The sequence below is a fragment of the Tupaia chinensis genome, unplaced genomic scaffold (assembly GCF_000334495.1).
Source record: "Tupaia chinensis unplaced genomic scaffold, TupChi_1.0 Scaffold000211_1, whole genome shotgun sequence".
Classification (NCBI taxonomy): Eukaryota; Metazoa; Chordata; class Mammalia; order Scandentia; family Tupaiidae; genus Tupaia; species Tupaia belangeri.
The window spans coordinates 128364-143025 of record NW_006159686.1 but is presented as its reverse complement, the minus strand read 5'-3'; the positions used below and the strand labels follow the sequence as shown (position 1 = coordinate 143025).

General features: G+C 41.3%; 1 protein-coding gene across 7 annotated transcripts in view; it reads left to right on the top strand.

The window, feature by feature from the left end:
• The window catches only part of LOC102491132 (zinc finger protein 140), a 97092-nt gene extending 83405 nt beyond the window's left edge, over positions 1 to 13687 (top strand). The window contains exons 1-4 of one of the 7 annotated variants that reach the window (XM_014587391.2): positions 7 to 227; positions 816 to 942; positions 2093 to 2191; positions 11601 to 13678. In XM_014587391.2, coding sequence (XP_014442877.1) covers positions 189 to 227; positions 816 to 942; positions 2093 to 2191; positions 11601 to 12742 — 1407 coding nt within the window. In that variant the 5' untranslated portion in view covers positions 7 to 188 and the 3' untranslated portion in view covers positions 12743 to 13678. Of the gene's footprint in view, positions 1 to 6; positions 228 to 676; positions 943 to 2092; positions 2192 to 6410; positions 6507 to 9303; positions 9455 to 11600 lie in introns of those variants that run through there. The other 6 variants (XM_027771386.1, XM_006147310.3, XM_006147309.3 and 3 more) reach the window with 6 other exon arrangements.
• Positions 13688 to 14662: the final 975 nt, after the last annotated feature.

Below are 14662 nucleotides of genomic sequence, written 5' to 3'. Positions count from 1 at the left end.
ATAGATTCCACCTGGGCTGTTTTCTTTGTGGGAGATTTATGTACCTTGTTTTTACCCTTGTTCTGTGACATTGCTAAAATAGCTAAGTTTCACAGTTGTTTTTCAGTTGTGAAGATCACTTTGACAAACTTGAGAGTGCATGTCCTACTGGAGGGTGCTGCAGCTATCTGTGACAGCCAGTTATTACCATGAAGAAATTCTGGCCAAACCCTGTTAAAAATAGCCTGGTATTAAGTAAAATAAACGTTGCTTATTAAACACAAATACATGAAGTGGATGAAGATCTTAACAATGTTTTCAGCCCAGACCACAAATCATTTTACCTTGAACAAAATGATAAATGACCTCTGTACAAAATCATTTACATTTTTTTCCTTTTTTCCAGTTGTACAACAAAACAAAAAAACACAACTCTGAGTTACATAATAATTGGTCAATTTGGAAAACTCCCCTTGATGTTGATTATATACATTGTCCATTTTTAATTAGACACATTTCACTCTTTTTTTGAGAGGTTTTTGCTGTAGGGCACGTGCGATTGCCAGAAAGAGAGAGACAGAGAGCGAGAAATCACCCCCCAGGGGGGATGGCCACGCTGCAGTCCCTCCTCCTTCATTCTCCTCTTGGGATCTTGGGCACGGACACACACGCACCCAGCATGAGTTTAAGCCACCGGGTCCAGGACTTGAACCACCATTGACTACATGGAGTCCACCGACATAGCCATTATGCTAACTGCTGGTCCCACATTTCACTCTGATCAGACCTTTTCTAGTGTGAGTGCTGGTCGTATAGATATCTGTGTGCCATTTCAGGACTCAGTGACATTTAAAGATGTGGCCATAGACTTCTCCCAGGAGGAGTGGGAATGGCTTCAGCCTGCTCACAGGGACTTGTACAGATGCGTAATGTTGGAGAACTATAACCACCTGGTCTCACTGGGTAAGTATTCTGCTCATGTCCTTCAAGTCAGAATTTGGTCTGTACGATTGTAGTTGTAAGTTTTGATGATGTGGCTGAATATTCCCAAAGGAAGTAGGGGTTTTTTGTTGTTTTGAAACGTTCTTGTCTTAAGGTGCAGTGTGTTTGCTGGAGAGAGAGAGAGACATACACAGTGAGCGGGATGGCAGGAAATCACCCTCCCAGGGGTGATGGCCACTCTGCAGTCCCTTCTCCTTCACTCTTCTCCTGGTATCTTGGTCACACATGCACATGAGCCTGGTGGTTTTTTTTTTTTTTTTTTTTTTTTTTTTTAAGTGAGAGATTTTTTGCTATAGGGTGTGTGCGCTCACCTAAGAGACAGAGAGACAGAAAGCTAGAAATCACCCCGCAGGAGGATGGCCATGCTGCAATCCCTTTTCTCTTCTTCTCTTAGGATCTTGGACATGCATGCACATGCTCCCAGCATGAGTTTTGAGCTGCCTGGTCCTGGACTTGATCCACAGTGAACTACATGGGAGTCCCATTACGCCATTGGCTAGTCCCAAGCCCAGCGTGATTTTCAAGCCACTGGGTCTGGGGCTAGAATTATTGGTAGGCTATATGGGAATCCAGTGACGTAACTGTTACGCCATCTGCTGGCCCCTAGATATTTTTTAAAATAATTATTTAATTTTATTTATTTATTCATTTATTTTAATTTGACCAGAGAAACATAGAGAAGGAAAGCAAGAAAGCAAGCCAGCAGGCCTGGGACCTCGTGGCTAGCCATGTGGGAATGTCCAGCGCTTTAACCACCATGCCACCTGCTGGACCCCTCGTATGGGTTTTTTAAAACCAGCTTTTATTTTATTTTTATAGAATTATTACTTTTATTTATTTATTCACTGATTTTAATTTGACCAGAGAGAGACATAGAGAGAGAGAGAAAAAAAAAAAAGCAAGTCACCAGGTCTGGGACTTGAACCGTGGTGGGCCACTTGGGAGTGTCTAGTATTTTAACCACCATGCCATCTGCTGGTCCTTAAAACCAGCTTTTAAGGTAGGGGTTATAACCTCACCTAACCTTCACACCTTTTACATCTGACATTTCTTTTAATGACCCATCTAAGAATTAAAGGACTGATTTTGAATTTATTTTATTTTCTGTAAGCAGGTCTTTCAATTTCTAAGCCAGATGTGGTTTCTTTATTGGAACAAGGCAAAGAGCCATGGCTGGGGAAAGGAGATGTGAGAAGAGACCTATTTTCAGGTGAGTAACTTAGAAGCTGGTAGGGCAAATTTAAAAAATAACAACTTAATGGGCCAGCAGGTGCGTGGAGTGCTGGGCTCCCATGTGGTCAGCTCTGGTTCGAGTTCTGGACCTGGCAGCTCGAAATTCACTCCAGGCACATATGCATGTGTGCCCAAAATCCCAAGAGAAGAATGGAGCAAAAGGGATTGCTGAGTGGCCATCCCTCCCGTGGTTTCTCACTTTCCGTCTCTCTTTCTCTCCAGTGATTGCATGTGCTCTATAGCAAAAGTCTCTCTCAAAAACAACAACAAAATAAGTACACACACAACCCAAATGAGAAAACTGCACATGGCAGACTGCAGTTGGAGCTTCTGAAATGTGCCAGGTGTGCATGTGCATGTCCACGTTCTTGAGAGGCTTTAAGAGGGGAGAATCATGGTATGACCATGACTGGGTGCTTTCTACTCACTCTCCTTTCCCTATTCCTCTCTCATATGCATGTATTGTCATGAGTGAAAATACATATATGTGAAAATGAAGCAAAAATTGAAGCCACAAAAGCCTTTGCTTGGGCCAGGAGGTGGTATGGGGCTCAGGATGCTGGATCCTAAATGGCTGGGTCTCTGGTTTGAGTCCTGAACCCAGCAGCTTGAAAATCAATTCAGGTGCATGTGACTGCATACCCAAAATTCCAAGGGGATAATGGAGGGGACAGGACTGTGGCATGGCCTTACCCCCAGGAGGGGGATTTCTTACTTCTCTCTCTGGCAAGTGTACACGCCCTATAGCAAAAACTAGGGGAAAGCCTTTCTTGTTTTGAAATCGTTGGCAAAACTTAAAAATAAATACGGCTATGCCCCACCCTTGAAGATTCTGATATGGAAGATCCATGAGCCTTAATATTTATATTTATGAAAGGTTTGGTCAGTTCCATAGTTAATTGATGGAGTTTTTAATATTTTTTTTGCTGTAGGGCACATGTACTTGTCAGAGAGACAGAAAGAGAGATCACCCCTCAAGGGGGATGGCCATTTCACAGTCTTTCTCCTCCACTATTCTCTTGAAATTTTGAGTACATACGCACTCTTGCCCAGCATGAGTTTTAAGCTGCCAGATCTGGGACTCGCACCATGTTCGACTATGTGGGAGTCCAGCAACATAACCATTTACATCATCTGCTGGTCCCTGTAGTTCATTCTAAAGCAATTCTCTAATGGTGGTGAACTGACCTTTATTTAATAGAGAGTGGTCCTACAGAGAGGAAAGTATGAATGTCTACATTTAAGAAGCATTAGGGGGACCAGCAGTTAGTGTAATGGCTATGTCACTGAACTCCCATGTAGTTGACCGCGGTTCAAGTCCCAGACCCGGTAGCTTAAACTCACGCAGGGCGTGTGTGCGTGTGTGCCCAAGATCCCAAGAAGAGAATGGAGGAGAAGAGATTGCGGCATGGCCATCCCCCCGGGGGATGATTTCTCGCTTTCTGTCTCTCTGTTTGTCTCTGTCTTTCTGGTGAGCACATGCGCCCTATAGTAAAAACCTCTCCAAAAAATTATTTTAATATATACACACACATGCATATGTATTGTTTACATTTAATCACGGTACATTTTTACCACATACAAAATCATTTTTCCAAGCATGAAGAGAGTGCACATTAGTCCTGTCAAAGGTATTACCATATTACACTATTATCACTTTTCATTTTTGCCTTTTAAATGTTTTTCCCCCATTTCCTCCCTTCTACCCCTTATTACTTGCTGCCTCCTATAGTGTCTCTAGTATCTACAGTTGCCCTCCCTGCTTTTATACCTTCCAGTCTCTCAGTTCCTGCCACAGAGTGCAAACATTCAGTATATAGTAAGCAGGGACATACAGTGCCTCTCTTTCATAGTCTGGCTTCTTAGCATTAAACCGTCCTTGTTTGTACACTTTGTATCAAATGTCAGGATCTCATTGTTTTTTATAGCTGCATAGTATTCCATAGTATATATGTGCCACATTTTTCCAGTTCATTCATCTGCTGTTATATATTTGGGTTGATTCCATATCTTAGCAATGTTGAATAATGCTGCAATAAACATGGATGTGCAAGTGTTTTTCCAACAGAGTTTTCCTATCCTTAGGGTAGATATCCAGGAGTGGGTTTGCTCGATTGTATGGTATTTCTTTTTTTTTTTTCTTCATTATTACAGATGGGGAAAGGTGGGGCAAGGGATTATTGGCGATGGTTAGTCTTTTTTTATTTGGAGAGGTTTTTGCTGTAGTGCACATGTGCTCGCCAGACAGACAGAGAGACAGAAAGCAAGAAATCAACCCCCAGGGGGGATGGCCACGCCACAATCCCTTCTCCTCCCTTCTCCTCCTGGGATCTTGGACACGCACTCACACGCACCTGGTGTGAGCCTCAAGCCACCGGGTCCGGGATGCGAACCGTGGTCAACCACATGGGAGTCCAGCAACATAGCCATTACGGTCCCAAGATTGTATGGTAGTTCTATTTGTAGGTTTTTGAGGAACCTCATAATGTTCTCATAATATTTCTTTTTAATTCTTAGAATTTCTGTTTTTCCGTTTATATTGTTCATTCCTTTTTGTATATGGCCTACTTTTTCCAAAAAACGTTTTTAGCATATCATTCATAGTTTTTCTTGTTAATTACTAGAGTGTTCAGACACTAGAGAGACAGAGAGAGAAAATATCCCCTCACTGGGGTATAGTCATGCTGCAATCCCTTTTCCTCCATTTCTCCATCCCATGAGGATTTGGGTCACACAGGATGAGCCCGGTGTGTTTTTCAAGCCTGCAGGAAGAAGACTTGAACAGCAGTCAGCCATGTGGGATACACATGTGCCAGTACATAACACATAACCACAATGCTACAGGGTCAGCCCATAAATCATAATTTAAAAATTTCCTGGGTTCATAATTCCAACATTCCTGCCATATATGACTGATGTGATGCATTTTGAGTGTCTTCAAAATCATAATTGACTTGTACATCTCATAGTTTTATCAAAAGGTGGCACAGTGTGGTGGCATCAGCTGCAACAGTGCCATGCCCTGCAGGCTTCAACCACGTGTGAGGCCAGGGTTTGATACCCGTCCAACCTAAAGTGTAGGCACCATGATGCATGCTTATAAACCCAGCAACTTGGGCTGGCAGGAGGAGCACAAGCTTGAGGCTCGCCTGGGCAGCATATCAAGACTGCCTAAAGAAGAGCCTGCTGTAACGATTATATCAGTCAGAGCTGAGAAGTTGAGACAGGAGGAGCATGACAGTAAAGGCTGTCTTAAAAAAAAAATGTGGGGACCTGTAGTTAGCGTAATGGCTATGTCGTTGGACTCCCATGTAGCATACCACGGTTCGAGTCCTGGACCTGGTGGCTTACACTCACGCCAGGCACGTGTGCACGTGTGCCCAAGATCCCAAGAGAAGCATGGAGAAGGGATTGCGGCGTGGCCATCCCCCTTGGGGGGTGATTTCTTGCTTTCTGTCTGTCTCTGTCTTTTTGGTGAGTGCATGCTCCCTGTAGCAAAAACCTCTCAAAAAAAAAAAAAGGGAAAAAAAAAGTGGACTTGATGTACTGAGTCAAAGGAACTGTAGTAAATAGACTTCTAGTAATGCAGTATTAAGGCAATGGGATAAGGGAAGCATTTTATAATCCTAAAATTAGGTCTCAGTCTTCAGTGAGCCTATGTCCCAGGATTGTGAACTTTGCGTTTTTCTCCACTCTTTTTTTTCTACCTGGGTGGGACAGGATAGCAAGAGGGGCTTGGAATTGGGTATTTCCCTATCTGCTGGTATGTTATGTCTGCCAAAATCCCAGAAAGTTAGGCTCTGGTAAATTATTAGTTTGTTGGAAAAGTCATGATGAATTTTTGCATAGAAAAACAGAAAATACATCACGACTTTTCCAACAACCCAGTATTTTTTCCTGAGTGCAGGCCTTGTTAAGCAGAATAGGATGCTTTCAGGTATTTTTAAATGGTTACTTTCTTCTTCTGCCAGAAACACAAGGGGATTATTCGGGACCATTAAATAGTATAATGGTTTCGTCACTAGACTCCCACATGGCTTACTGCGGTTCGATACCTGGACCTGGCGGCTTGAAACTCATGCTCAGCACATGTGTGTGCATGCTCAAAATCCCAAGAGGAGAAGGGAGGAGAAGGGACCATGGTGTGGCCATCCCCCTGGAGGGTGATTTCTCACTTTCTGTCTCTCTCTTTCCAGTGAGTGCATGCACCCTATAGCAAAAGTCTATTAAAAGAAGAAGAAGAAAAAGGAAACACATGGGGATTATTCTTCAGTATTAACTATGAGGACTTGGTAAAACTCTTGGAAATAAAACTTCAAAAAGCGTAGCACCCTGCCCCCCCAACTCCAGACCCATGACTAGAGTTTTCAGTCGCAGACTTGTCCATACTGAGTGTCCAGTTGTTCACCAATTAGCCTACAGGTTTTTGCTAGTGTGTTTCTGCTCTGCTAGTGTGATTCTTTGTACTTTCTTGTCACTCCAACTTAGGGGTCAGTGGTTTGTCCTGTGAGCTTACATTTCTGAGGGATCAAAGCGTTCTTGATCTATTAGTTAACCATTTTACTTGTTGAGACATAGTAATGACTTCTAAGCTTCTTACACATCAGACTAGAACCTATTAAGTCTACCTGTAATTTTATAGGATCTTCTTTATATCTTTCTGTTTGTTCCTATGGTCACACCATATTAACTGTTCCCTAAGTGATCCTAAATAACACTGATGATAGTGGATACTTTTTTTTTCCTAAGAGTGAATGTTAATACATCTAAAAAATTTGCTTTGAGCACATTAATTGCTAGCTTATCAAAGGAATCTGTTATGATGTTATGAATGAATCCTAGTACCTTCCTAGGAAGTACTAAGTTTCATCAAAATCATTTGGCATCTACCAAAAACGGTGTGGACACAATAGGTGAAGGGAAAACAGAATTTTGGGGCCAGCAGCTGGTGCAGTGGTTAAGGGTGCTGGACTCCCACATGGCTGACTGTGGTTCAAGTCCTGGACCTGGCGGCTTGCTATCTCACTTTCCCTTTCTCTCTCACTCTGTCCCTCTCTGGTCAAATATAAATGAATGAACGAATGAAAGAAAGAAAGAAAGAGAGAGAGAGAGAAAGAAAGAAAGTAAGGTAAAAATAAAAGAACCAGAATTTTAAAATGTGTTGCTTGAACCATGGTTAGCCAGGTGGATCCAGGTCTCTTATCCAGTATGCCATGGAGGCTGGCCTGATGAAGACCATTGGAAATTCATCCTGGAGAAAATCAGGGGTTATGTTTTCTATCTAAGGGATTTGACGCAAAAACACTGGTTGCAAAGCTAAGGCTGATATGCATTCAGAGATAGAGTGATAATCACCGTCAATTTTTTCAGTCACTTTTTAAAAAAGAATTATTTTATTCAACTTTCTTTTATTTATTTTTAAATTTGACCAAAGAGGGACAAAGTGAGAGAGAAAGAGAGAAGGCCACCAGGTCCAGGACCCAAACCACAGTTGAGCATGTGGGAGTTCAATGCCCTTAACCACAATGCTGCGCTGACCCCCACTTTTTTTTTTCTTAATTAGAGTAAGTTATTGTAAGATGTTCCAGGGGAATTGAAGGACAGCAGGCTAATAGCTTTGTGGGACCTGAGGAACACCTGCAGTGTGTTTATTATTATTAGCAGGATTATATAATTGGCATTTTCAAAGAATTCTAGCAGCAAATATAGTTTAAAGGTGAAAGAAACTAACAACCTATCCTTTACAATTACTTATCTTCCTGATAGATCTATTTTTCTTCCCCTTTAGTGACTTATATTTCATATATCTCTTTATTCACCCACGAGTAAGAAAAATAAAACCTGTTTCTCATACTATACACTCAGGACATTGATCACTTCTGTGATTTCCCACATGAGAATTTTTCTTTGCAAACAAGCAGTCTGTTCTATAGTAGGCACCACCTGGGCACCCTGCAACTCAATTTCGTTCTGATGCTGTAAACTTAGAAATAGTGTTAGGTCCCACAAGCAGAGAACTCAATCCCACAAGACTGCTCCCACATCAGATGGCTGTCCAAGTCTGGGCCTCTAGAACTTTGACCAGTACCTAGCTGGAGTTCTCATGCCCCTCTCTCCTCCTCAGGTTTGATTAATTTGCCAGAGTGGCTCACAGAACTCAAAGATACACTTATGTTTGCTGGATTATTATGAAAGATATTGTAACAGATACAAACAGATGAAGAGATGCATAGGGCAACTTGGAAGGGTCCCAAGTGTAGACATATTTATTCCCATGGAGTTTGGATGCACCCTCCCATTAAGTGGATGGACTTTCTATAAGCTCCATAGAAGCTCACCCAACCCTGTTCTGTTTTTGTTTTTGTTTTCCTAAGGTTTTTGCCACAGGGTATGCATGCTTACTAGAGAGAGAAAGAGGGAAAGTAAGAAATCACCCTTCAGGGGACTAGCGGATGGCACAGTGGTTACCTTGCTGGACTTCCACATAGTGAACCACAGTTTGAGTCCTGGACCTGGTGGCTTAAAAACTCATGTCATATTGGTAGCAGCAGATGGTGTAATGGTTACATCACTGGATTCCCATGTAGTGGACTGTGGTTCGAGTCCCAGACCCAGTGGCTTAAAACTCATACTGGGCACATGTGTATGCATGCCCAAAATCCCAAGAGGAGAGTAGAGGAGAAGGGATTGCGGTATGGTGCCTCCTCTCGGGGGGTGATTTCTCACTTTCTGTTTTTCTGTCTTCTGTCTCTCCAGAAAGCACCTGCGCCCTATAGCAAAAATCTCTCTTATAACAAAACAAAAACACACCAAATGCATGTGCAGTGTTTGCTCAAAATCCTGAGAAGAGAATGGAGAAGGTATTGTCACATGGCCATCCTCCCAGGAGGTAATTTCTTGGTTTCTGTCTCTGATGAGCACAAGTGCCCTATAGCAAAAATCTATCAAAAGAAAAAAAAAAAAAAAATCCCCCCCCGGGAGATGGCCATGCTAAAATCCCTTCTGGGATTTTTTTTTTTTTTAATTTGTAAAATCAGGCCACTTTAATGATTTTATACAATTTAATAAATAATCTTTTGATGACTGCAGACATGCAAGACTGGGTATATTCAGAAACGCCATTCGTGATGGTTTTCCAGATTGGTGTATCATATTCAAAAATTACAAGGAGTTACTTGTATACGACTGCTATCAAACCAGTAAGACAGTATTTATGCATTCATCATTTTCAGGATTGTTGGTAAGTTGGGCATATTTCCCCCAAATTACCTTGCCTCCTGTATCACAAGGCCCAACTCTCTCATGTTTATCTCAGTGACAGTACCTTTGGTGATAACACCCAAAGTGTAGGTATATAATATATAGTAGGGGTGAGGGATTCTTCTTTACACAAGTATTGGCAGGCAAAAGGTGGCTTTCAGTTCAGGATGTGTTACGTGGGCCTTCTTAAAATGTAAGCCCATTGGCCTCATGAATCTTCCATGTTTAGGTGGTTTTCTAGTAAAGCATCTCTAACAAAGCAGACTTTCTTAATCATCCCTTCCAGGCCACCTTCTTTCTCTTTCCTCTTCAAATAACTTTTAATACTTCTGTTTCTCCCTGTGCTTGAACTTTGGGTAGAGGGACTTCCCATTTTCCCACTTTCTCTTTGCTTTTGTTTAATCATATTGGAAAGAATTTTAGCTTGGGACTGCTCTTCTCTCTCCAACAGATAAGCCCTTGTTGTGGAGTCTTTTCATCGTTCTTTTGTTTGGTGTTCCCCTTTTCATGCATCTTGATAGTTTTTTCCATCTGTATTTTCTCAGCAGGGCGCTGTTTGTGATAGAGCTTAGCCTTCAGACCAATCATCTTTTTTTGTCTTCTTTGAATGTTCATGAGCCTCCTGACTTTTCTTCTTTCTCTTTTTCTCATGGTAACCCTAACGGTATCCATAATATTTACAATGTAATTCAATATATTCATTTTGGGGCATGGTGATGGCTACAGAGTCACCAGGAGCAGCCTCCAGACACAAAGAAGTTGTCAACTTTCAAAGGTCTCAGAGACCAACAAGTGGACCCAACGCAGTCCTGAATGGGAAAGGGTCACCATCTAAAACCACCGAGTGAAGAACAAGCACAATGCTCCCTTCAGAATTTTCTACATTCATGCATACACACCCAGTATGATTTTCCATCTGCTAGGTCTAGGACTTGAACCATGTTTGGCCATGTGAGCATCCAGCACCTTAACCATGAAGCCTTTTGCTGGCCTCCCTCTTGGTTTGTTAATTGCTTAGGCAAAACTGAAACATGGGCAACAACACAGAAATGTGATTGGATAAAGGAGGGTGATCTAATGCTAATAGGCATTCCTTTCTCCTGGCTATGGGGAAAGGATCCCTCTGGAATTAGGTTCTTGTGACTTACTATCAAAGATTGGTGAAGTGTAGAATTTCTGTGAACCACCCTGGGGAGAAAAAGGAATATGTGAAAGGGGAAACCAGATGGTCAGATTGTCTCACCTTCATCTGTGTTAAGTTGCTTCAGTAACCAGAAAAAAAAAACCCAAATTGGTTATGATCCAGGAACTGTGGGGGAAAACCAATACAGATATGTATGTGTATATGTGTGTCTATAATGTATGTATGTATGTGTATAGAAAGACATACTTTTACAGCCCACATCTGTCCTATGTGAGCTTTTTTTTTTAATTAATAAAATGGCCAGAAGCTGTGTTTACTCATCACAGAGAAAGAAAGCACCCCACTCCCATAGTGGCATGGTTACTCTGTAATCCTTTTTTTTCTGTTTCTTTATTCCATCAGGATTTTGAGCATTCACATGTGCCTGGTGTGTTTTTCAAGCCCCTGGGGCTGGGACTTGACCAATGTTTAACCACATGAGATCTGGCTTTCTATGCACAGCACTTAACTAATGTGCAGTAGGGTCAGCCCTTAATCTCATCTGATTTCTGGGTACACTTCTCAGATTTGACAGTGCTATATGATAGCAATAAAAGCCATACTACTGATAAGATTTTTTCATTTTAATCTTCTCATTAGAAAGGGAGGGGGAACCAGCAGTTAGCGTAATGGCTATGTCGCTGGACTCCCCCGTAGTCGACCACGGTTCACGTCCCAGACCCGGTGGCTTAAAACTCACGCCGGGCGCGCGTGTGTGCGTGCCCAAGATCCCGAGAGGAGAATAGAGAAGGGATTGCGGCGTGACCATCCCCCCTGGGGGGTGATTTCTCGCTTTCTGTCTCTATGTCTCTCTCTGTCTGTCTGGCGAGTGCACGCGCCCTATAGTGATAAACTTCTCCAAAAAAATAAAAAAAGGGAGGAATGACTTTTATTTTACTCGATACAGAATAAACATTTGCTTTGTTATATGTTTACTTTTCAGTTTCAGAGTCAAATGGTGAGATCAAAGAGTTTTTGCCAAAAAGTGTCATTTACAAAGGTGATTCATCCCAGTATTTGATAATGGAAAAAATTCTAAGCCAAAGTCCCAGGTATTCCAGTTTTAAAGGAGACTGGAAATGTGAGGATGGTACTGAGATGCTACAAGGGAATCAGAAATGTATCAGGCAAGTGACAGTCTCTCATCCAGAAGCTCTGGCCCAGCATATGAATATCAATACCGTGGAAAGGCCCTACGGATGCCACGAATGTGGAAAAACTTTCAGTCGACGCTTTTCCCTTGTATTACATCAGAGAACTCATACTGGAGAGAAACCATATGTTTGTAAGGAATGTGGCAAAAACTTCAGCCAGATTTCAAACCTTGTGAAACATCAAATGATACATACTGGAAAGAAACCTCACGAGTGTAAGGACTGTAATAAAACATTCAGTTATCTGTCATTCCTTATAGAACACCAGAGAACACATACAGGGGAAAAACCCTATGAATGTACTGAGTGTGGAAAGGCCTTTAGCCGTGCCTCAAACCTCACTCGACATCAGAGAATTCACATGGGTAAGAAACAATATATTTGTAGGAAATGTGGAAAAGCCTTTAGCAGTGGTTCAGAACTCATTCGCCATCAGATCACACATACTGGAGAGAAACCTTATGAATGTGTTGAATGCGGGAAGGCATTTCGCCGTTCCTCACACCTTACTCGACATCAGAGCATCCATACAACCAAAACTCCCTATGAATGTAATGAATGTAGGAAAGCATTCCGTTGCCACTCATTCCTTATTAAACACCAGAGAATTCATGCTGGAGAAAAGCTCTATGAATGTGATGAATGTGGTAAAGTTTTTACTTGGCATGCGTCCCTTATCCAACATATGAAAATCCATACTGGAGAGAAACCCTATGCTTGTGCTGAATGTGACAAAGCCTTCAGTCGAAGCTTTTCCCTCATTCTACATCAGATAACTCATAGTGGGGAGAAACCCTATGTTTGTAAAGTGTGCAACAAATCCTTCAGCTGGAGTTCCAACCTTGCTAAACATCAGAGAACACACACTTTAGAAAACCCCTATGAATATAATTCATTTAATTACCACTCATTTCTTAACGAACATCAGTGAATTCACACCATAAAATATAATGTACAGCTTTTGTTTGTTTGAAATAATGCCTTATTTTCACTTCAGAGAACTCTTGGAAAGAAGCTTTATATGGATATGTTGAATGTTGAATGTGGCCTATACCTGATTAAACATCTTGGGGGAAATAAGCCAGAAATATTCGGGAAAGCCCTTAATAGCCTCTTGTTCTTTTTGTAATATGTTAAGATGAAATCAGTATTGAGAAGACTCTTCATTTGGTAGGATTTCCTTAGTCTACATTTGTAAATTCCTCCCAGGAAAGAGTACACATCCAATAGATGTGGGAAAGCTTATAGAGATCAGCCCTCATTCTGCATCTGTCAGCTCTACCTTGGGCAGAATGCATAGGTAAGAAATGTGCTTTATAAAGATGTCTGGACATCAGAAAATTCATACTTAAACAAAGTGATATAAACCGTAATTTGGGAATGTCTTTACTTTGCAATATCTTAAAATTTAAATATTGTTGTTGGAGAGAACAACTCTATAAATGAACATGGGGCAACCTGCAATATTTCAAACTTGTGAAATATTCAAAATATTTCTTCCCCTGGAGAATTATACTGGGGGAAAAATGCCACCATAATTACCATAATAAAGTCAGAGTTCTGAGGAATCACAGTGGGCACAATCAGTGTGGGAAAGGTTTTATTTTAGGGGGAGGGATTTTTTTTAAGTGAATTCAGAAAAAATTACAAATAAATCTCTTGGCTTACAAAATAAATCTTGTTTTGGCTGCTTTTCCCTTCACTATGTAATTTTGAAAATGTACAACAATATTGACATCAACAATGAAGACTAATGTGTGTGTATAGAAATACTTTATAAACAATATAGCAGTATTTTTAGGTAGCTTATGGTTTTGACTTTGAGACAGTTTGGGTTTAAGGTTATATTAACTCATTTATTTTTGAATAAGACCATAAATATTTTAGTCTGAAATAAATGAAAATAAGATATATCCTGGGAAAATGCCATGGTGGTTTTTCTTTCATTCCATATTCAGTGACAATAGTTCTTTTGTAAGCACATTTAAAACTCTTGGCATTATCAGTTGTTCAATTTGTAAAGCTCTCACAAGGAAAGAAATTTATACAGAAAAATAGGGCTAGTAGGTGGCATGGTGGTTAAGGCACTGGACTCCCACATGGCCAGCCACAGTTTGAATCCCTGACCTAGCAGCTTTCTCTCTCACTTTCCCTTTCTCTTCTCTCTGGTTAAATTAAAAATAAACAATTCTTTAATAATTTATACTGAAAAACAACATGAACAGGAGAGAGACGTCATTGCTGCTGCTAGAGTGCACATGTGCTCACCAGAAAGAGAGAGGGGAGAAACCATCCCCCTTGGGAAATGGTCATGCCATAATCACTTCTTCCCCATCTCTCCCTCCTTTTGGGATGTTGGGCACATGCATACGTGTGCCCAGTGTGTTTCTCAAGCTGGGGGCTTGATTTGCCCAACCATGTAGGATCTGGCTGCCTTACCTACCAGGTTACAGAGCTGGCCGAAATATTTCAATTCATTGGTACTTTTGCAGGAGGTGAAATTTAGGGGACTTTTAGTTCCAGAGAGTCTTATTAACATGGACTAGAATTCTAAATTATCAGAAGAGTTGTTTCCTCAAACCTACCATCAGATATGCTTTTGTGTTGTGTGTGTGTGTGAGTGAGAGAGAGAAAGAGAGAGACAAACTACATGGTGCTCACCAGAGACAGGATCCTCCCTCTTCTCAATGAGAGATGGTCACACTGCAGTTTTTTTCCCCATTTCTCCGTCCCATCCAGATTTTGGGATTGTGTACACATGTGCCTAGCATGTAGATATGCTCTTTTTTTTTGGAGAGTTTTTTTTTTTTTTTTTTTTTCTTTTGGTGCGGTCGGCCACCCGCCAGGGGAG